This window comes from Thalassophryne amazonica, chromosome 10, assembly GCF_902500255.1.
Source record: "Thalassophryne amazonica chromosome 10, fThaAma1.1, whole genome shotgun sequence".
In the NCBI taxonomy this organism is placed as follows: Eukaryota; Metazoa; Chordata; class Actinopteri; order Batrachoidiformes; family Batrachoididae; genus Thalassophryne; species Thalassophryne amazonica.
The window spans coordinates 28,575,655-28,598,713 of NC_047112.1; the positions used below are offsets into that span (position 1 = coordinate 28,575,655).

A 23,059-nucleotide genomic window follows, 5' to 3' on the forward strand; every position below is an offset into this window, starting at 1 on the left:
TTCATGATTACCGGAATGAGGGCCACCAGGCAGTAATCATTCAGGCTGGTGATGGGAGACTTCTTCGGCAGGGATTATGGTGGAGGTTTTCAGGCAGGACGGGATGACTGCTTAGTCCAGGGAGAGGTTGAAGATCCTGGTGAAGGTGGGGGCGAGCTGGTTGGCAATACATCTGATTGCTCAGCAAATAGAAAGATGTCTGACTTCAGATACTGAAAAATATATTAATTATCATGAATATAGTTTTTAGATTATTATGAACATAGAAAAATAAGAATTCATCAAAGTTGAATTTTGAACCATTCTTTTAAAAACAGATCTATTGTGAGAGGAGAATTTCTAGACAAAGTACAGCCAAGCCCCGTTAACTCGCATGCGTAAGTCGCAATTCTGTTTTACTCATGGTCAAGTTGTGGGTCCCAAAAATTTAGACTACCTATAAAAGCCAATTTTGATTTATCGTTTTTGGGAGTGATCGTCACTGTGGACGATTCTAGATGATTTCTTCATCTGGAGTGTCTTCAGGATCTTTTTCTTCCTCCTCCAGCTGCTGTGCATCAGCAATGAGGGCTTTGTCAGTGTAGATAACTTCTAATGATTTGAAGTTTCTGAATGTGACCTTCCTCTTTAGCTCCTTACTCCCGGTTCAGATTGGGCCGAAAGTTAGGGCCCCTTCAACATAGTGCGAATAAGTACAACTCAGGGCGAAACAGCTTATGAGCGAACCACAAAACATTGCACCGATGTGCAGGCGTGCAAGATCCCGGTGAGATGGTTCGTGCACGTGAGGCAGTCTTTCAAGCAGGAACACAGTGTTCTGTGAGGTTTATATTTTATTTTCCTCCACATCAGTAGAGGAAAATTAAAAAAAAACAGCTGTATAATTAGTGAATATCACTGGACTGATATACATAAAAGGGAATGCAATACAAAACCCTGCAGTTAAATGGAAAAAAAAAAAAAAGCCACTCACGGGATTTGAACCTGCATGCTCTGATTACCAGACAAACAGTCACTGTCTTGTAACAGGTGCATGAAATGACTAAAATTACAAGCAGATTAACGTATTTTCTAAAAAAGAAGCGCTATGATAACTGACTGAACGACGTATTGTTGCTGATACGTGGTTGAAAGTGGCATATTTGTCACTGTTGGGTTGTCTCAGACCTGCGGTGCGCCACTCACAGCCCAATACGTGTGTCCTGTCAGACGTGACATTCAGATCGCCTGCTGCGTATCCATATGAACTGACGGTCCATTTTTATGCATTTGACACAAGCGTGTGTCCGTCAAAACACGGGACGTGTGCTGCAGCTATGATGTCCAGAACCGGAGATGTCTCAACAGCTGTGGCCAGCCCCCTGTCCTGACAGTGAAGCAGCTACGATTTCTGCATCGTGCGCAAATCGACCAAATTTGCACTATGTGAAGGGGCCCTTATACACATTTGCTGACTGTAATAAATGGCACTTCTCAGCTACTGCACAAGTATTACTAATCCATAAGACACAGCAAACTAGAAATCTTTACCTGAGTCGGCCTCCTGTGGGCTTGAAGGCAGAGATCCCACAGAAAGAGGCAGGACAACACTGCCCCCAATATCAGTGCCGAACCCGAGCACAGAGCCTCCTGCTGCGATGAGAGCCCCCTCTCCACTTGTTGAACCTCCAGCAGTCTTCTGGTAGTTATGAGGGTTCACTGTCCGGCCATAGATGGGGTTGCTAGATTCATAACTGGAGAAAGACATGCAGACAAACAAATATAAACATTAGAAATGAAACAGACATTCAGCCCATTATCATTGGTGGGACCTGTGTGGAAAGGGTCAGAGACTTCCATTTCCTGGGAGTCCACATAGGAGAAACTGATCTGGGACAGGAACACCAAGAGGTACAGAAGACACAGCAAAGACTCCACTTTCTGAGAATCCTCAGCAAAAGTAAACCAGAGATTGCTTGTGTCTTTTTACTATACCATGGAGAACATCCTCACATACTGCCTCTGTACATGGTTTGCCAGTTGCACAGTGGCAAACAGGAAAGAGCTCCAGAGAGTTAAAATAGCAGAAAGATCACTGGGTACCCTCTACCCACACTGGGGGACCTTCACGGCTCTTACCATCTCAGGAGAGCCAACACCATGCTAAAAGACTCATCCCACCCTGGCCACTGTCTGTTTGAGCGGCTGCCATCAGACAGATGGTACAGACCCATTAAAGCAAGAACAAATGGACTGAAAAACAGCTTTACCCAACCGCAATTAGAGCTATCAATGCCACTGAAATAAAACAGCCATATCATATATCACACTGAAATAAGTGCAATATTTGTTAATGTGCAATATCCACTGCTACTGAAATATCCACGGTTTTGCAATTTCTCATTTTTATATATTTTTTGCTACTACATACTTAAAAATTTTTTAACTTACACTTTTGTACATACTTTTATTCTGTTAAGCCCCGGTCACACGGCACTAACAAAGGACACGAAGCCAAACGAAACAAGAAATTTGGACTTACTTTGACTTTTGGAAACATCGTTTAACCATTGTCCAGCTTCGTTTCTGTAGCTGGCACTTCCTCAGAATTTACAAACTGTTGAAAAATGCGAATGAATCCTGATAACCTCAATTCCTCCATATTCTGTTTTGCTTTCTGTCTTGACGGTTCCTCATTGTTTGCCTAGTTCCTGTACCGTCAGCATTCGGTTTGATAGTCATCCAATCTCCAGCTCCTCTCTCCCCAGCCTCTTAACATCTCTGGCTGCGACGTGCATGTTCGTGCACGTTGTCATGACAACACAGCTGTAGGCAGCACAGACGCCGCTGCAGAAAGATCACACGCTGGTGCTTCCTTTTGATTTTGCTTAAAGCGTCAACGTCGCCATTCACATCGTTTTTCTTTTGTTAGTTTTGGTCTTTTATGCACTCTGCACTCGCAGGCTTTTCGTGTGATGAAGAAGTCCAGGCTCATTTGTCCACTTTTTGACGATTTGTGAATTTTCCTTCGTTCAGCAAATGCTGTGCCGTGTGACCGGCCCTTTAAATTTATGTTCTTTGTCTTCCTTGGACCTTGAAAGTCTGCATGTTGTTTATTCATAGGTTTACATTTGTACTTTTTGTTGTACCTGTTACAATGAAAAGAAATCTGTATCTGTGTGACTGGACAGGCCTGCAAGGTTATTCCGTGACTGCAGAAGGTATGGATAGTAAAGGGAGCCAACTCCATATGTGACAAGGTCATAATATGAGCCTGTAGCAGGCTGGATTTTGTGCTCATTTTCAAGTTAGAGTTTATCTATATTGCAGTCTGTGATGACTAATAGTCAACACGTGCCAATTCAGTTTAGGAATGGTTTACCTTAACATGCTTTGGGGCACATTTGTCTTGACAAAGGGAATAGCTCCTTGTCTCTTCAGCACTTTTACGAGCACACCGTCCTCCTTAGAAGGTTGGTCCAAGAACTTGACCAGGCCACAGGAGGAGACAGTGTTCTTGTGTATAAAAGAGGCAAACATCAGTGTTAGGAGAAACATCGTCACTGCATTAATTATGTAAGGATGATGGTGAACCACAGCAACTAATACTTTTAATTGTAGTTTTCTTTAATGCTAATTGGAAACCTCCATACAAAAAGGCCTTTACTGGTATGGTGTCAATGTTTTAACGTCGTCAAAACTCTCCAACAAAACTCCATGTACAGCAGTTCACCCTTATATGGACCTCTAGAGTCTGGGGAACAAGCAGCAAACATTTATGTACTTTGAAATGGCGACATACATGGATGTGCTGTTATGAATTTCTCACAGGTGAGAGTTTTGCCATTATGGAATTCGTCAGTAATAAATGTCTACCGTGAAGGTTCAGGCAGCCTATAAAACAGTGTTGTGGAGAGTTCCACACGTGCGTTAACAGTGCCGTTATAACTGCATTTAAAACAGCATCCGGCTTTAGTATAGAGAGCAGACTTGTACACAATCTGGATTCAAATTCAACAGACTCTAAAAAGTTAAATAGCAGGGGTGAAGCGTGTCGTCTCTTGCCTGTACAGAGCAGCACGTGAATGCATCCCCAACCTGGCACAAAGTCGTATCGCCTAACATATTCCTGACTTTTTCCAAGTGCAGGTTCACCAATCTGAATGAATGCTGAGCCATCACTTTCACATGAAGTTCAGTAGGTTCATGATCTGACGTTGCAACATTCGTTTCACTCTGTCTGGTCAGTATTGCGCTGTTTCTGCAATGCTTGGGCAGAGAAATGGCAGAATAAAAGGTTTTCCGGAAGTACATCTGCTGACTCGCAGAGCAAGAGGTTTAAATTTGTAATAAAGTATGTCAGCAACCAGTCATCGTGTTGGTAGTCTTGGAGAGCTAGCAAGATTTGAAAGTAGGACCTCCTCTAGGTTCCAGATCAGACCGAGATGCTAGTACGGCCGAGCGTTAGTGTATTATATATAATATGAATAATATATGAATTTCCCCTTTTTTCTGTTTTTCATACAATATGATCAAAGGACATAAGTTGCCCGTAGTCTAAGAATCACCTAAATACATTTGCAGAAGATTTAACGGTTTAACCCTCTGGGGCCGACACCATCGTACAACCCCTGGCAAAAATTATGGAATCACCGGCCTTGGAGGATGTTCATTCAGTTGTTTAATTTTGTAGAAAAAAAAAGCAGATCACAGACATGACACAAAACTAAAGTAATTTCAAATGGCAACTTTCTGGCTTTAAGAAACACTAAGAAATCAGGAAAAAAAATAAAAAATTGTGGCAGTCAGTCAGTTACTTTTTTTAGACCAAGCAGAGGGAAAAAATATGGAATCACTCAATTCTGAGGAAAAAAATTATGGAATCATGAAAAACAAAAGAACGCTCCAACACATCACTAGTATTTTGTTGCACCACCTCTGGCTTTTATAACAGCTTGCAGTCTGAGGCATGGACTTAATGAGTGACAAACAGTACTCTTCATCAATCTGGCTCCAACTTTCTCTGATTGCTGTTGCCAGATCAGCTTTGCAAGTTGGAGCCTTGTCATGGACCATTTTCTTCAACTTCCAAAGATTTTCAATTGGATTAAGATCCGGACTATTTGCAGGCCATGACATTGACCCTATGTGTCTTTTTGCAAGGAATGTTTTCACAGTTTTTGCTCTATGGCAAGATGCATTATCATCTTGAAAAATGATTTCATCATCCCCAAACATCCTTTCAATTGATGGGATATGAAAAGTGTCCAAAATATCAATGTAAACTCCCCAGTGCCTTTACCTGACATGCAGCCCCATATCATCAATGACTGTGGAAATTTACATGTTCTCTTCAGGCAGTCATCTTTATAAATCTCATTGGAACGGCATCAAACAAACGTTCCAGCATCATCACCTTGCCCAATGCAGATTCAAGATTCATCACTGAATATGACTTTTATCAGTCATCCACAGTCCACGATTGCTTTTCCTTAGCCCATTGTAACCTTGTTTTTTTTTCTGTTAGGTGTTAATGATGGCTTTCGTTTAGCTTTTCTGTATGTAAATACCATTTTCTTTAGGCGGTTTCTTACAGTTCGGTCACAGACGTTGACTCCAGTTTCCTCCCATTTGTTCCTCATTTGTTTTGTTGTGCATTTTTGATTTTTGAGACATATTGCTTTAAGTTTTCTGTCTTGACGCTTTGATGTTTTCCTTGGTCTACCAGTATGTTTGCTTTTAACAACCTTCCCATGTTTGTATTTGGTCCAGAGTTTAGACACAGCTAACTGAACAACCAACATCTTTTCCAACATTGCGTGATTTACCCTCTTTTAAGAGTTTGATAATACTCTCCTTGGTTTCAATTGAAATCTCTCGTGTTGGAGCCATGATTCATGTCAGTCCACTTGGTGCAATAGCTCTCCAAGGTGTGAGCACTCCTTTTTAGATGCAGACTACGAGCAGATCTGATTTGATGCAGGTGTTAGTTTGGGGATGAAAATTTACAGGGTGATTCCATAATTTATTCCTCAGAATTGAGTGAGTCCATATTTTTTTCCTTCTGCTTGGTCTAAAAAAGTAAACCGTTACTGACTGCCACAATTTTTTTTTCCTGATTTCTTAAAGCCAGAAAGTTGCCATTTGAAATGACTAGTTTGTGTCATGTCTGTGATCTGCTTTTTTTCTACAAAATTAAACAACTGAATGAACATCCTCCGAGGCCGGTGATCCCATAATTGCCAGGGGTTGTATACGATGGCTGAGACCAAGCTTTACTAAATTATAAATAACTTTTTAATGATACGAGATAGAAACTTACTTTTTTTGCTGAAAGTTAACTCCACGGACGTTCGAGCCACCGTCACATGGTTTTCCAAAATCTAATCGTAGGGCAGATTCACCTCACGTGACACACCAAAGATTGTTTTTAGGAGTGATGCGTTAATCATTTATTATAGTTTGCTATGTGTTTTGAATAAATGTGTGTGGACATTTTCCACTTTACTTTTTCCTTTTTTATTTCTGATTGTAAACCTTTATTACACTTATAAACAACTATAGCATATATATTTTGAAAGTACAGGTTGTCCTGAAAAAAAAAAAAAGATATAAAACTTGATTGTGGGATGCAGGGAGAGCTGTTAACAGCAATAATAAAACATTTAAGCCAGGCGAGTGAACTGTTCAAAAATGCCCTCGGACCCCATAGGGTTAACTACTGAATCTGAAACATGACGGTAGATGCGTGAAACAACGTGGAATAAGTCTCTTTGCCAAAGGGTATTCCATGTGATGTCAGTGACCCTATGGCCTTGGCGGAGGTTTGTGCTCTCCGAGTGCTTCTAGTTTTATATATTTTTGATTTCTGTATATTGTTTGTTGACTTGTGTGGACCCCAGGAAGAATAACTGCAGCTCAGCTGCAGCTAATGGGGAGCCAAATAAATAAACGTCACATAAATTTATTTGTTCCCATTTGTGTTTCATTGCATTTAGAGTGCAGTTTGCCACCACTGCACTCTGCCCGCCCATACACACACACAGTGCTGTCTGGAGGCCATTAGCAGGAAGAAAGAATAAAAAGCTGGACTAATTTCTGATGTGATTTTTTTTTCCCCCCCTCGCTGCACTGAGGATGTACACAGTCTTTTTGGTAGTACACGCACGCACAAGCGCTGACCCGGTCGTGTGTGTGTGCGTGCTTGTGAGAAACGACTCTACAGAGACATGATTTGATTGAGCTAACTGACGCTGCTAATTCTTGTAACAAAATCCACTCTGCTGTAAGTCATCTGGATGCATGAAGACGTTCACATGAAATGCTGACGTGATTTTTGGCTGGAGTGAGGAACTACACAAAGTCTTTTTTAATGGAAGTCCGAAGTCAGTGCACAACATAACTTGATTACACGTCACAATTTGGACTTTAGCAGCAGTGGAACACCAAAATGTAAGTCCCTTTTCTGTTTATAAATGAATAAAATATCAAATGACAAGGATCTATTTTAGCCGTTATATAAGGATAATGAATGTTTTTACATTCTTTCAATGGTACGAATATTTCATTAAGTGAAAGCTGGAACAAACTATTCAACTCGGCGAAACAGAGTCGAATGGTTTGTTCCAGCTTTCACCGCAAGAAATATTCGTACCATTGAAAGAATGTAAAGACATTCATTATCTTTATATAACGGCTAAAATAGATCCTTGTCATTTGATATTTTATTCATTTATAAACAGAAAAGGGACTTACATTTTGGTGTTCCACTGCTGCTAAAGTCCAAATTGTGACTCCCATTTTGTATGAGATGAACTCAAAGATCTAAACTTTTCCACATGCACAATATCACCATTTCCCTCAAATATTGTTCACAAACCAGTCTAAATCTGTGATAGTGAGCACTTCTCCTTTGATGAAATAATCCATCCCACCTCACAGGTGTGCCATATCAAGATGCTGATTAGTGCACAGGTGTGCCTTAGGCTGTCCACAATAAAAGTCACTCTGAAAGGTGCAGTTTTATCACACAGCACAATGCCACAGATGTCGCAAGATTTGAGGGAGCGTGCAATTGGCATGCTGGACAGCAGGAATGTCAACCAGAGCTGTTGCTCGTGTATTGAATGTTCATTTCTCTACCATAAGCCGTCTCCAAAGGCGTTTCAGAGAATTTGGCAGTACATCCAACCAGCCTCACAACCGCAGACCACGTGTAACCACACCAGCCCAGAACCTCCACATCCAACATGTTCACCTCCAAGATCGTCTGAGACCAGCCACTTGGACAGCTGCTGAAACAATCGGTTTGCATAACCAAAGAATTTCTCCACAAACTGTCAGAAACCAACTCAGGGAAGCTCATCTGCATGCTCGTCGTCCTCATCGGGGTCTCGACCTGACTCCAGTTCGTCGTCGAACCGACTTAAGTGGGCAAATGCTCACATTCGCTGGCGTTTGGCACGTTGGAGAGGTGTTCTCTTCACGGATGAATCCCGGTTCACACTGTCCAGGGCAGATGGCAGACAGCGTGTGTGGCGTCGTGTGGGTGAGCGGTTTTCTGATGTCAATGTTGTGGATCGAGTGGCCCATGTGGCGGTGGGGTTATGGTATGGGCAGGCGTCTGTTATGGATGAAGAACACAGGTGCATTTTATTGATGGCATTTTGAATGCACAGAGATACTGTGACGAGATCCTGAGGCCCATTGTTGTGCCATACATCCACGAACATCACCTCATGTTGCAGCAGGATAATGCACGGCCCCATGTTGCAAGGATCTGTACACAATTCTTGGAAGCTGAAAATGTCCCAGTTCTTGCATGGCCGGCATACTCACCGGACATGTCACCCATTGAGCATGTTTGGGATGCTCTGGACCGGCGTATACGACAGCGTGTACCAGTTCCTGCCAATATCCAACAACTTCGCACAGCCATTGAAGAGGAGTGGACCAACATTCCACAGGCCACAATTGACAACCTGATCAACTCTATGCAAAGGAGATGTGTTGCACTGCAAGAGGCAAATGGTGGTCACACCAGATACTGACTGGTATCCCCCCCCCCAATAAAACAACACTGCACCTTTCAGAGTGGCCTTTTATGTGGGCAGTCTAAGGCACACCTGTGCACTAATCATGGTGTCTAATCAGCATCTTGGTATGGCACACCTGTGAGGTGGGATGGATTATCTCAGCAAAGGAGAAGTGCTCACTATCACAGATTTAGACTGGTTTGTGAACAATATTTGAGGGAAATGGTGATATTGTGTATGTGGAAAAAGTTTTAGATCTTTGAGTTCATCTCATACAAAATGGGAGCAAAACCAAAAGTGTTGCGTTTATGTTTTTGTTGAGTGTACTTTTAAAGATACCTGAGGTCAATGGAAAACATACATTTCCACCTGATTGAGTATTTCGGTATTTGTTTCCCAGTGATTTGTGTTAATACGCGGTGGGAGCCGAAACCTTTTCCATGTAGGAGTAAAGCACATTTTCAGGATTCAGCGAACCATCACGCAGTTGCTTTGTCAACTCAGGCAGGGACAGCGTCAAAATGTCAGGACTTCCCATCAGTGGATGCTAAATGAGCACACAAACACGTGCAGAAAAACAGTAATTAGTAAACAAAAGTATGCACAAAATAAATTCATACCCCAGTTATTTTAAATCTTGCATTAAAAAAGGTGCAATCATCCAATCTGGTGTACACGCTCTACGGAATAATGATAAAACACCTTAAATATTGGCTGTATGTCTCAAGCTACCGGTTTGTAAATTGTAAATTGGACATACCAATTATGTACAGTACAGAGCTGTAATAAAAGTACCATTTGATGCCACTCCCCCACCCTCATTTTTCTTGGCATGTTAAAATAAATTCAGAGCCAACAAACTGAATTACACACACACACACACACACACACACACACACACACACACACACACACACACACACTCATCTTAAACCACTTATCCAAGATCGGGTCATGGGGAGTTGGGGCCTATCCCAGCAGTCACAGGGCGTGAGGCAGGTACAACCCTGGACCCCAGACTGCACATATAGAAAAACAATCACATCACACCTGCATGCACACCTACAGACAATTTAAAGTTTCCAATCCACCTAACGTGCATATCTTTGGATGTGGGAGGAAGCTGGAGCACCTGGAGGGAACCCACGAAAACATGGGAGAACATAAACTCCACACAGAAAGACCACAGGAGGGAGTTGATCCCATGACCTTCTTGCTGTGAGGCAACAGTGCTAACCACTAAAGCACAGTCATGACCGTAAGTGAATTAAATGAGCTATATTTTTCTTCCACAATATTAATTTCTTTATACGTAAGTGCATACTGGCCAGGAGAATACCACACAAACACTGTTGCAAATTATGCAATATCAAAATGATTATAAAACTACTCACTTTAATGTGTAGGTGACACCAAAAAATGTGCACAAATATGTTGAGATTTTAAAAAATCCTGAACAATCAAAATCGGTAAGTGCGCAGGAGAAGGATAAACAGCTGTCTGAAGGCTGCGCTCCATTTCAGCCCTCAGCCGCAGCCATATTGTTGCTACGTCATCATCACCAGAATGGCACCTGCTGAGTCAAGCCCAAATCAGTTGTGAACACAGTGGAGGTTAAGCTGTTTTCAGAATTTTTTTTTCCTAGTGTGGAGCTTTAAGTCCAGTCTGTAGGTTTTTCTGAAGCTGTAGAGTAGGGTGCTGACATGACGGGTCAGGGATTGGTCATGGTGCCATCTTGGTTCCAAAATAGCATTCGCTGTTAGTCTGTCTGCATGTAAATCCATCTTTTTTTATTCATTTCCGGAAAATCCCGGGTTGTTGTGCATTTGGATGCACAAATGGACACAAGGGCTTCAAGATGTACAGATTCCATTCAGATCCAAACAGAAGAAAAATTTGGGAAAATGAAGTCGGCCATGTGGGATGGAAGCCAACATCATCGTCAAAGTTTGAGGTAAATTTATTGTTCAATCCCATGTACAGTAAAATAAACCGTCGGCATATAAACCAGATATTTGCAGCCACTGGACAAAAAAAAAAAAAAAGTCCCAATGTTAAAATTTAGTTTTACTGTTTGACATCAGAATAAAGTATGGATTTTTTTTTTTCCTGAGAAACAGGTACATACATTCCAAGTCTGGAAAATGTCACAAGGGACTGAAAATAGCCATTTTAAAAATATAGTTTCCTTCTTGAATAGTTAATGTACTGTACGTTAGTAATGTAACACGATATTATAACCATTCACACAAGGAGTAAATAATAGTCTTACCTGTCCGTTTCAGTGAGATAATCTCCAGTCTGATGAATACGCATCTGAAATTTTAATTTGTTGAACAGGCTGAAGAAAAGCCCATGATGGGTCGAGTCTCTGCTGTACTGATCTGCAACTGAGACGGTCAACTACAGGTGTAATCCGTTCATTGCGTCAGATGGATCCTCTTGTTCCACCGCGAGCCACTTTGCGCAGCAAGTTGAAGGACTTGCAGCTCTTCATCTGCTCCTAATGTCTCAGTCAGCATGTAAAATAAATGGTAAATGGACTGCATTTATATAGCGCTTTTCCATCCGCATCAGACGCTCAAAGCACTTTACAATTATGCCTCACATTCCCCCCCGATGTCAGGGTGCTGCCATACAAGGTGCTCACTACACACCGGGAGCAATAGGGGATTAAAGACCTTGCCCAAGGGCCCTTAATGATTTTCCAGTCAGGCGGGGATTTGAACTGAGGATCTTCTGGTCTCAAGCCCAACACCTTAACCACTAGACCATCACCTCCCCGCGTGACAAAATTATCCCAATGTCCACAAAATAAAATGTGCAAATACTCAGTTTTGACTCCGTGTCAAGTGGAGAAGCCACATGACACCGTGCACATGCACTCGTCAATATAAGTGTTCCACCTGCCAATCAAAAGGATTCATTAGCGAGAATTAATTGCTCTGACAACGAAAACACGGTGCAGCTCAGACCCGAACCACTCTGTGAAACAGGGTGGTCAGTAGCCTGTAAAAATCCATAAATAATTATTAAGATAATTGTTTACAGTGGTGATGCCACTTCCTCCTCCTCTGATGTCAGGACTCGCCGGGATTTCCTGGTTTTAGTGGCACGTGGTTCAAAATCTCAATACGAGGTCTGTCCGTAAAGTATAGGTCCTTTTTATTTTTTTCAAAAACTATATGGATTTCATTCATATGTTTTTACGTCAGACATGCTTGAACCCTCGTGCGCATGCGTGAGTTTTTCCACGCCTGTCGGTGACGTCATTCGCCTGTGAGCACTCCTTGTGGGAGGAGTCGTCCAGCCCCTCGTCGGAATTTCTTTGTCTGAGAAGTTGCTGAGAGACTGGCGCTTTGTTTGATCAAAATTTTTTCTAAACCTGTGAGACACATCGAAGTGGACATGGTTCGAAAAATTAAGATGGTTTTCAGTGAAAATTTTAACAGCTGATGAGAGATTTTGAGGTGATTCTGTCGCTTTAAGGACTTTTCACGGTGCGAGACGTCGCTCAGCGCTCTCAGGCAGCGTCATCAGCCTGTTTCAAGCTTAAAACCTCCACATTTCAGACTCTGTTGATCCAGGACGTCGTGAGAGAACAGAGAAGTTTCAGAAGAAGTCGGTTTCAGCATTTTATCCGGATATTCCACTGTTAAAGGAGATTTTTTTTAATGAAAGACGTGCGGGCGGATTGCAGCGGCGGATTGCAGCGTCGGCTCGCAGCCGCCGCGACGCTCCATCACAGGAAAAACACCTCTGCTGGAAGCCTTAAGGACAAGTTGGAACATCTCCAGCTGATAAACAATTTCTCATATACTCACTCCACTGAAAGCCATCAAAAGCCAACTGGATTTTAACAAATGGTTATCAACACGGAGGTGTTTTTCCTGTGCCGCCGCGCCGCGTCGGCTGCGTCCCGACGCGCGGACCCGTCCGCACGTCTTTCATTAAAAAAATCTCCTTTAACAGTGGAATATCCGGATAAAATGCTGAAACCGACTTCTTCTGAAACGTCTCTGTTCTCTCACGACATCCTGGATCAATAGAGCCTGAAATGTGGAGGTTTTAAGCTTGAAACAGGCTGATGACGGCGCCTGAGAGCGCTGCACGACGTCTCGCACCGTGAAAAGTCCTTAAAGTGACAGAATCACCTCAAAATCTCTCATCAGCTGTTAAAATTTTCACTGAAAACCAGCTTAATTTTTCGAACCATGTCCACTTCGATGTGTCTCACAGGTTTAGAAAAAAGTTTGATCAAACAAAGCGCCAGTCTCTCAGCAACTTCTCAGACAAAGGAATTCCGACGAGGGGCTGGACGACTCCTCCCACAAGGAGTGCTCACAGGCGAATGACGTCACCGATAGGCGTGGAAAAACTCACGCATGCGCACGAGGGTTCAAGCATGTCTGACGTAAAAACATATGAATGAAATCCATATAGTTTTTGAAAAAATAAAAAGGACCTATACTTTACGGACAGCCCTCGTATTTATCTCTTCAGTAACTGCACACCAGGAAAGGATAAATTTCCAATTGTTATTTAATTTTAGTCTTAAATACTAAAACACACCACAACAACAACCTTTACATATTGTGTCACCTACAGCTTAAGTTGCATTGTTCTTAAAATAGTTTTTGATGTCCTATGACTTGTACTGTGGTGCGACCTGCAGTAGGGGAAAATAATTATTTGATACACTGACGATTTTGCAACTTTTCCGACCTACAAAGAATGGAGAGGTCTGTAATTTTTTTTAATCGTAGGCACACTTCAACTGTGGAGACAATCTTACAAAAAAAAACAAAAAAAAAAACACACAATGTAGGATTTTAAAATAATTTGCAATTTATTGCATGAAATGCAATAAAATGGGGCTCCGGTGGGGGATTCCAGTGTTCTGCTGGGGGACTTCAATGCACACGTGGGCAATGACAGACACCTGGAGAAGTGTGATTGGGAGGAACAGCCTCCCTGATCTAAACCCGAATGGCCGTTTGTTATTGGACTTCTGTCCTAGTCACGGACTGTCCATAAGGAACACCATGTTCAAACGTAAGGATGCTCATAAGTGTACATGGTACCAGAGCACCCTAGACCGAAGATCGATTTTGTGATTGTATCATCTGATTTGAGGGTGCATGTTCTGGACACTCAGGTGAAGAAAGGGGCAGAGCTGTCAACTGATCATCTGGTGGTGAGTTGGATCAGAGGGTGGGGGAGGACTTTGGACAGACCTGGGAAGCCCAAACAGATAGTGCGGGTGAACTGGGAACGTCTGGAGGAGCCCACTGTCCGACAGATCTTCAGCTCACACCTCCGGTGGAGCTTCTCTGCATCCCTGTGGAAGTTGGGAGCATTGAACCAGAATGGGCAATGTCCAAAGCTTCCATTGCTGCAGCGGGAGCTGTGGCCTGAAGGTCTTAGGAGCCTCAGGAGCAGTGGTGGGCAGAGTTCCGATAATCAATTATCAAAGAAAGTTTTCATTATTGAATTAACGCGGTAAACAAAGCTGAACAGCTATAAACTCTTCTAAAATTTAAAAATCAGCTGAACACCGACCTGTTAAATGTTTTGTAGCAGATGTGTAGTTCTACCCTCTGCAAAAAGAGGAGAGCTGCTTCTAGAAGAAACCACTATCCTCTGCAGGTAAAAGAGAACTGGTCAAAAAAAAAAAAAAAAAACCTAATTTCTTTTAACCCCATACTGATACGACAGCAATATCACCCAAGTCATCCAGAGGCATACATTTTTAACTTATGGTTCAAATTTTAACCAAACTAATTTCGGACAAGTTATTTAAATTAATGTCACATCTGAAGTTTTATAAAATGAAAATATCAGATATGTTTTAGTTTTAAAGCAATGCGCTAATTTTTAAGGTTTTAGTGTAGACATGCTGTGTCCAGATGCATTATGGGTATAGGATAATCTACGTTCACGACATGAAAAATGTATTTGAGACACTGATCAAGCTCCATGGATAACGGCATGAAACTCTAGTGCCTAAAACTCTTGTGAATATATTCACTGGGTTTATAGTTATTGTGTTTGCGTTTATTAAATTCCACGTATCTTAAACGTAGCAGAAAACACAGATTATCTGGAATTCTGTTTTAGCAAGTCTCTACTGCCATCTACTGGCTAGTAGTGTTCATGGCAGTATTCAAACTGAAGCTGGGCTAATATTTTCAATCACTGTAGGTTTCAGCTCAAACTGTACCACAGAACCGCAAGGTGTAAGAGTTCAGAGCGCACGATTTATACTCAAAAATATAAACGCAACACTTTTGGTTTTGCTCCCATTTTGTATGAGATGAACTCAAAGATCTAAAACTTTTTCCACATACACAATATCACCATTTCCCTCAAATATTGTTCACAAACCAGTCGAAATCTGTGATAGTGAGCACGTCTCCTTTGCTGAGATAATCCATCCCACCTCACAGGTGTGCCATACCAAGATGCAGATTAGACACCATGATTAGTGCACAGGTGTGCCTTAGACTGCCCACAATAAAAGGCCACTCTGAAAGGTGCAGTTTTGTTTTATTGGGGGGGATACCAGTCAGTATCTGGTGTGACCACCATTTGCCTCATGCAGTGCAACACATCTCCTTCGCATCATCCGTGAAGAGAACACCTCTCCAACGTGCCAAATGCCAGCGAATGTGAGCATTTGCCCACTCAAGTCGGTTACGACGACGAACTGGAGTCAGGTCGAGATCCCGATGAGGACTACGAGCATGCAGATGAGCTTCCCTGAGACGGTTTCTGACAGTTTGTGCAGAAATTCTTTGGTTATGCAAACCTATTGTTCCAGCAGCTGTCCGAGTGGCTGGTCTCAGACGATCTTGGAGGTGAACATGCTGGATGTGGAGGTCCTGGGCTGGTGTGGTTACACGTGGTCTGCGGTTGTGAGGCTGGTTGGATGTACTGCCAAATTCTCTGAAACGCCTTTGGAGACGGCTTATGGTAGAGACATGAACATTCAATACATGAGCAACAGCTCTGGTTGACATTCCTGCTGTCAGCATGCCAATTGCACGCTCCCTCAAATCTTGCGACATCTGTGGCATTGTGCTGTGTGATAAAACTGCACCTTTCAGAGTGGCCTTTTATTGTGGGCAGTCTAAGGCACACCTGTGCACTAATCATGGTGTCTAATCAGCATCTTGGTATGGCACACCTGTGAGGTGGGATGGATTATCTCAGCAAAGGAGACGTGCTCACTATGACAGATTTAGACTGGTTTGTGAACAATATTTGAGGGAAATGGTGATATTGTGTATGTGGAAAAAGTTTTAGATCTTTGAGTTCATCTCATACAAAATGGGAGCAAAACCAAAAGTGTTGCGTTTATATTTTTGTTGAGTGTATGTTCTCACGCACATTGTACGTTCAAAAACCACACGTCAGACTTGTGTTTCCGGAAGCAGAAGTAAACAGAAGCTTTTTCCAAACTTAATTTACAAAAACCCTTGATGGGAGACAAAGTTTAAAAACAAAACATTACAAGACAGGTCTGCGGTCTGCACAGGCACAGTGCGAGAGGTGGTCGTGAGATGTTAAATGCAGCTCGTTACTCCATGTATACTAAATGATGCAGGACTTGGCTTTTTGTTTTTGAAGATGCCTGTTTTTACAAATAAAAAATGGAATATTTTACAAAAGCACATTTATCTGTAAACACAAATGCACGACACATATCACATTAAATGTGTTGGTTTACATAATGAATGACTCAACCAATCAGTGTTTAGCAGAGGCACATTTTACCCAGAATCCTTTGCGATCTGTGTTTGTTACAAAACTTCACATTATAACATGAAAATTTTGGAGGTCTCTCAGTCCTTTCTGGAATAGTTTGGACACCACTGCACTACACCATCATGGTTTAAAATCCTGCAGGGCAAGCAAGGTCCCCCTGTCCATGCCAGCACATGTCCAGGCCTGTCTGAAGTTCATCAGTGACCATCTGGATGATCCAGAGAATGCATGGGAGAAGGTCATGTGGTCAGATGAGACCAAAATACAGCTTTTTGGTATCAACTCCACTTGCCGTGTTGGGAGGAAGAAGGTTGAGTACAACTTCAAGAACACCATCCCAACTGTGAAGCATGGGAGTGGAAACATTTTTGAGGGTGCTTTTCTGCAAAGGGGACAGGACGACTGCAACGTATTGAAGGGAGGATGGATGGGGTCATGTACTGCGAGATTTTAGCAAACAACCTCCTTCCTTCAGTAAGAGCATTGAAGATGGGTCATGGCTGGGTCTTCCAGCATGACAATGACCCCAAACACAGCCAGGGCAACTAAGGAGGGGCTCCATAAGAAGCATTACAAGGTTCTGGAGTGGCCTGGACAGTCTCCAGACCTGAACTCAATGGAAAAATCCTAGACCTCCCGAGCCACACACACACCTCCCCCAGCTCCTCCGGGGGAACCCCAAGGCGTTCCCAAGCCAGCTGCAAGACATAGTCCCTCCAGCGTGTCCTGGGTCTTCCCCCGTGGCCTGTCTGGAGAACACCGAGGCATATTTATCAGGTTTTCATGATTTTTAATGCAATAAGTGTGCCTTAAACATTTGCATACTACTGTAAATGCTGAGACAGAAGTGAACATCATGGGGGAGCTCGAGTCTATGCTACCATTCATTGGTTGAGGGGTGGATAGACCCTGGACAGGGTGGCAGTCTATCACAGAGCCACATATATAGATAGACAGACAAACACACATAAGGTCAATTTAAAGTCACCGAGTCACCTAACTTATGGTCTTTGGAAGTGGGAGGAATCCGAAGCACCCGGAGGAAACCCACACAAACATGGGGAGAACATGCAAACCCCACAAAGAAAGGCCCCAGGTGGGAATCAAACCCATGACCTTCTTGCTGTGAGACAACAGCGCTAACCACCACACCACCGTGCTGCCACAACTGAACATAAACAAAAACAAGCAACTGACATAATGATGTACAAAAATAGAGGCTTCTACTGCTGTACAAATAACAGTCATTTATCACATTAAAATCTAAAACTCTGCAAATTAAAATGCAAAATGTTTCACATTATGAGATAAGTTGCTGGAGGGACTTCTGGTGGAGATTCCATCTGCAGAGATGAGAAACCCTCTGGGGACCACAGATGCGCGGGCATGCCCAAATCATCTTCTTGTCATACAAATAGATTAAAGGATTATAAATCGTGTGAGTTCTGTATGGGAAAGTAGACTTAAGTGCAAGTACAGAGTGCGCATTAGCGAGGTCCGTGCAAAAAACACCCAAGTCTGATAATGCCGTACAGACTGCGCAAGCAAGGTTAATAATTTGTTTATTACTATTATAGATATATAAACACATAGACTTATGGTATCGGGCTCGTAGTCAGACCTGTTCACTTCACCTCCATGAAGAACTTGCTGGTCCAGTAGTTAACTGGTAAGCTTTGGTAATCTGTTTTTTTTTTTTTTTCTGATGCTGTTTTGATATATATTGAGTACGTTCATGGCTGACTTGGTTTTTCTAATCGTGTTTTTAGTTTTCTGTTTGCAATGAATGGGATACGGCGCATTTCGGATCATATGTCATGGTAACCTGTAGAATATGGGAAACTATCGGACTGGAAATCAGCTAATGAGAGCGCGTATAGCATCCCAGCCATATAATAAAGGTCTTTAATTGTGACTACGCTTTACAATTATGCCTCACATTCACCCAAACGCACTTGCACACCAATGTCGGGGTGCTGCCATGCAAGGCGCTCACTACACAGTGGGAGCAATTTGGGATTAAGGCCCTTACCCGAGGGGTAAGGGCCGAGTTGGTGATTTTCTGTTCTGGCTGGGTTTTGAACCAAGGATCTTCTGGTCTGAAGCCCAATGCTTAACCACTAGACCATCACCTCCCCATCTTTCCAAAATTATTTTTAATGTTTCTACTAACAGACAATACATTTTATTTATAGGCACCTTTCTCAAGACTCAAAACATAGAAATAAACAAATTACAAAAAAGCATTAAAATACATAAGAAATAAAACATTAAAATTACGCAGTGCAATTGGTCAGATAGAAAAAGCAGTCTTAAACAGATGGGTTTTGAATTTGGAATGGAAAAGTGGGAGAGAGTTTATATTTCTGAGTTCCAGAGCTCTGAATGCTCTGCACCCATAGAGGTGAGACGCGCTGCGATGGGCAGTCAAGTGAATGAGGAGGAAGATCTGAAGGTGCGAAAAAGAGTGGCAACAAGGATGAGGTCAGACAGATATGAAGATGTGAGGTTGTGGATAGTCTTGAATGTTAAGAGAATTTTGAATTTGATGCAGAACCTAAACATGAGCCACTGGAGTTGTTGCAGGACTGGGGTAACGTGGTGAATGGAGGTGGTTCTGGTGATGATACGGGCAGCTGAATTCTGAACCAACCGAAGCTTATGGAAGTATTTGTGATGGAGACCTATGCTGCATTGCTTCCTAAAAGCAGTCTGAAGAGGGTTTAAAAATTGTTTGTTTCTAGGAAGTCCTTCAATTGATCACAGACCAATTTTTCAAATACTTTTTTCCAAATGCATAATTTAGAAATAGATCTGTGGTTGCTCACATTTGAGGATTTGCCTCCTAGCAACGGGACAAAAGCAGATTTACAGACTTTAGAGAGTTTGTTCATGCTTAGGCTCAAATTAAAAATGCAAGGCTCAGCAATTAGATCTGCAGCCAACTAAAAAATAAATAAAAAAATGGATCCAAACCATCAGGACCAACTGTTTTTTTGGAATCCAATGTCTTCAGCGCACTACAGACCTCAGAACACAGGATTAAAATGAAGAAAAAAAAACAAAAAAAAAACAGGAGGACATCTTACGCCAACAGATTCACTAGCTGAACCTTTTTTTTTTTTAAATCAGCATTGATGGAATCAAACAAGTGCCCTGCTTTAATGAAATGTTCATTAAAGTAATTTAATTTTGCACGTTTATCAGTAAGATTTTTAGAATCTTTGACCAGGTAATTGGGAAAAAAAAAACCACAGCATTTTATCTGAGTTTTTGGGCAAATTACACACAAAGTGAAAATGCAGAGAAAAAGTGATGATGCAGTGGGAAAGTGAGCATGTGTTGCAGTTTGTTTATGACTGGGAGCACAAACATGACAAGACGGTTTTGCAGATGAGAGAACGCAGCTACGCTGGTTAGCTGTGTAGGCTAACACTTACTAACAACGTCTCCCATTTGCCTTGCCTTCCCTTCTATACTGGGAACTGAAAAGAAAAAAAAAAAAAGAAAAAAACAAAACAACAACAACTTCTCGCGACTGCTTCGGTGATTGCAACCGAAAACAAGACAGTATACCATTTTTCTATGTGAAGTTATGCTCTGTATATTGCACAACGGAGTGTAGGTCCCCATAAGTGGTCAAATCTTGCAGTATCACACAGTGTTCAAATGAGACTGCGGTGACCTATTAGACAGCTCATTAGAAGGCACTGCATCAGCAGCAAATCTCACAACCTTCCAAAACTTTGTGGGGTCTTTTAAATTTTCGGTAGTTTTAGATCAATAAAATTTAGATTTAGCCTTCTTATTTAAGGTGCATTTGTTGCGGAGCTGACAAAAAAAAAAAAAGATCCAATCTGCCTATGTATTAGTTCTTCTTGCCTTGGATCAGGCATGGCCCCTATCTTTTAAAAGGTTTCCAGTTTTTGGTGGGAAAACCATGGGTTGTTCCACCCCTCAAATCTGAATTTACGTAACGGAGCAGGTTTATTAATTAGCTTCAAGAATTCATCATAGAAAAGGCCAGGCCAACTCAATATCAGCAAAGAACTATTCCATTTGAAACTTGGGAGGTCATATCGCATTGTGGAATCCAGATCCAGGTAAGGGCCCTGAAAAATGTGCCAAATGTTATGCAGCTATCACACCATGATGATTTAGCCAGCACAGCGTCTGCCGACAGCCCCGTTTCCACCCAGCAGTACAGGTCAGAAAAGTTAAGTCTGGCTTGATTTGCGTTTCCACCGCTGGCAGAGCCCTTTTGTTTGGCAGGCGGAACATGTACATATTGGCAAGCATGTCATCGTTCATGTGTACGCTGCTGCGTGGCCTCTCCCCTCAACACGTAGGCCAAACAGAGCAAATTAACTTTTTTGTCTTTGTGGATGATGGAATTTATTTTCCTCCTGTGCAGTCTGCTGAAGAATTGACTGATACCTGTGGTAAACACTGACATGAATGAAAGACACTGACTCTTTCAACTTTTAAAATAAGTTAATTGTGGCACAAAGTGTCGGTGTTCTCTGGTTCAGTCTACGTTTCTTCAGTCACCACAAGAAGCTAAAGTATTTTCAGACGTCGTTTTCCAAAATCTTTACATTTACTCCGTGTAAATGGTTTTAATATTTGATATAGTCTGAACTGTTCACACGAGGACTGTAGTTTTCAGTTGTTCAGCATCAATGGACGTATTTTGACTTTTGAGTAACTTAAAAGAAACGTGTGTCAACAATCGCATAATTTGTTTACAACAGGTGAGCGACTTGGCATGCAAGTATGTGGTGAAATGATCCACACAGCCTGCAGCGCCTGTGCATGCTTACTGTGATCGATCTGGCACATACATGCATGCTCAGAGCAGGTAATCAAACTGGCGTGCGAGTGTGTGCTGAAGTTATCCCTCAGCGGCATTTGTGTGTGTCAATTACAGCTGAACGAGCCACTGCACGTGCATGTGCCAGTCTATGGCAGGGATGCATTCTGTAATCCAGAGGTCTCAAACTCGTTCCAGAGAGGGATCAGGTTTTCTTTGCAACCACACACTCCACCAAGTGATTTCACATCACTTTGAGCAGTTGGAATCAGTTAATAAGCAAGCAACCATCCTTATATAAATATATATATATATATACACACACACACACACACACACACACCTATTTCTACCTCATTTTCTTATTTTATTGTTACAAGTATTATTATTATCGCTTATCCTTGCACACGCTGTTTGATGAACATTTTCCTCTACTTGCACCCATCTTGTGTGTGTTTTTTAAGAGCTGATATAACGTGAATTTCTCCTCTGTGACAGCAATAAAGTTTTATCTCATATCTTATCGTAATAACGTGAGAAGATTAACTAGTGCGGCAGCAATAAAAATACACTGAGTTTTTCCATGTTGTATTCTGTTTTGAGAGCATTCTTAACAGTATTATTATTCGCATTTTTGTGCCAAATTAAGCTGCGTTGCTTTTTGTTGTTTGTTTTAAAGGTGTTGTCAGCCTCACCGACTCTTTGTACAGTCGGACCGCCTGCTCTGCTCGCTGCAGGCTCTCATCTCTCCGCTCCCTGGCCCTTTGGATCTTCTTGTTGACCGCTCGGCGGCTCGTACAGCTCCACAGCAGCAGCGTGGTCGCTCCGCACACAGCTGCCGTTATCAGCACCACCGACCGGCTGACTTCGCTCAGCGCCTGTTTCACAGCGTCCATACCTAACCACTCACCCAACAACAGCACGAACTCAGACTAAATAAGTCATGAAGACGATCATTCGCAGAGGGAAGACGCGCCTTTGACCTGGAGGCGTGTCAACGCAGAACTACGGCAACCCCACTTGGACAAACCACATCAGAGTTGAGTTTAGGGAAAAAAAAAAAAAACAAAAACAAAACAAAAACATGCTAGGAAATTACACTAAATAATAATAATAAAAAAAACTATTTGCATAAAAAAATCAAAAACCAAATAAAATAAACCCCTACTCAATATGTTCAATTAAATAGATTAAAAATAAAATCCTGAAGGTAATAATTTAAATACTTTACAAACATTAATGCTTTTTATCGATTTTGCATGTAGGGACTTTTTCCAGAGCTTTAACCCTCTGGAGTCCAGGGTATAACTGGCCGTTTCGACTACTTTTGGTTTTACCTTTAAAAATTGTTTACCTGGCCTTGTTTGGTGTCATTTTTTTTTTCAGCATGTCACCTGTGTGACTTTACAATTTTTCATTCATTCTGACCTACTGTATTAACACAGTGTACCTAAAATCACAC

General features: G+C 42.0%; 1 protein-coding gene and 1 long non-coding RNA gene across 2 annotated transcripts; both read right to left on the bottom strand.

Moving 5' to 3' along the window:
• Positions 1 to 1,593: 1,593 nt before the first annotated feature.
• LOC117518520 lies at positions 1,594 to 3,503 on the bottom strand. Its single transcript, XR_004563004.1, has 2 exons — positions 3,362 to 3,503; positions 1,594 to 1,733 (listed from the first exon to the last, which is right to left on the bottom strand). It is a non-coding gene; the product is annotated as an uncharacterized LOC117518520 (long non-coding RNA).
• A 170-nt stretch (positions 3,504 to 3,673) lies between these two features.
• On the bottom strand, positions 3,674 to 22,546 carry LOC117518073 (vitamin D3 hydroxylase-associated protein-like). The gene is made up of 3 exons (XM_034179139.1): positions 22,293 to 22,546; positions 9,448 to 9,561; positions 3,674 to 3,733 (listed from the first exon to the last, which is right to left on the bottom strand). Exons 1-3 carry the CDS (start codon positions 22,491 to 22,493, stop codon positions 3,674 to 3,676), a joined length of 375 nt encoding a protein of 124 aa, XP_034035030.1. The 5' UTR covers positions 22,494 to 22,546.
• Positions 22,547 to 23,059: the final 513 nt, after the last annotated feature.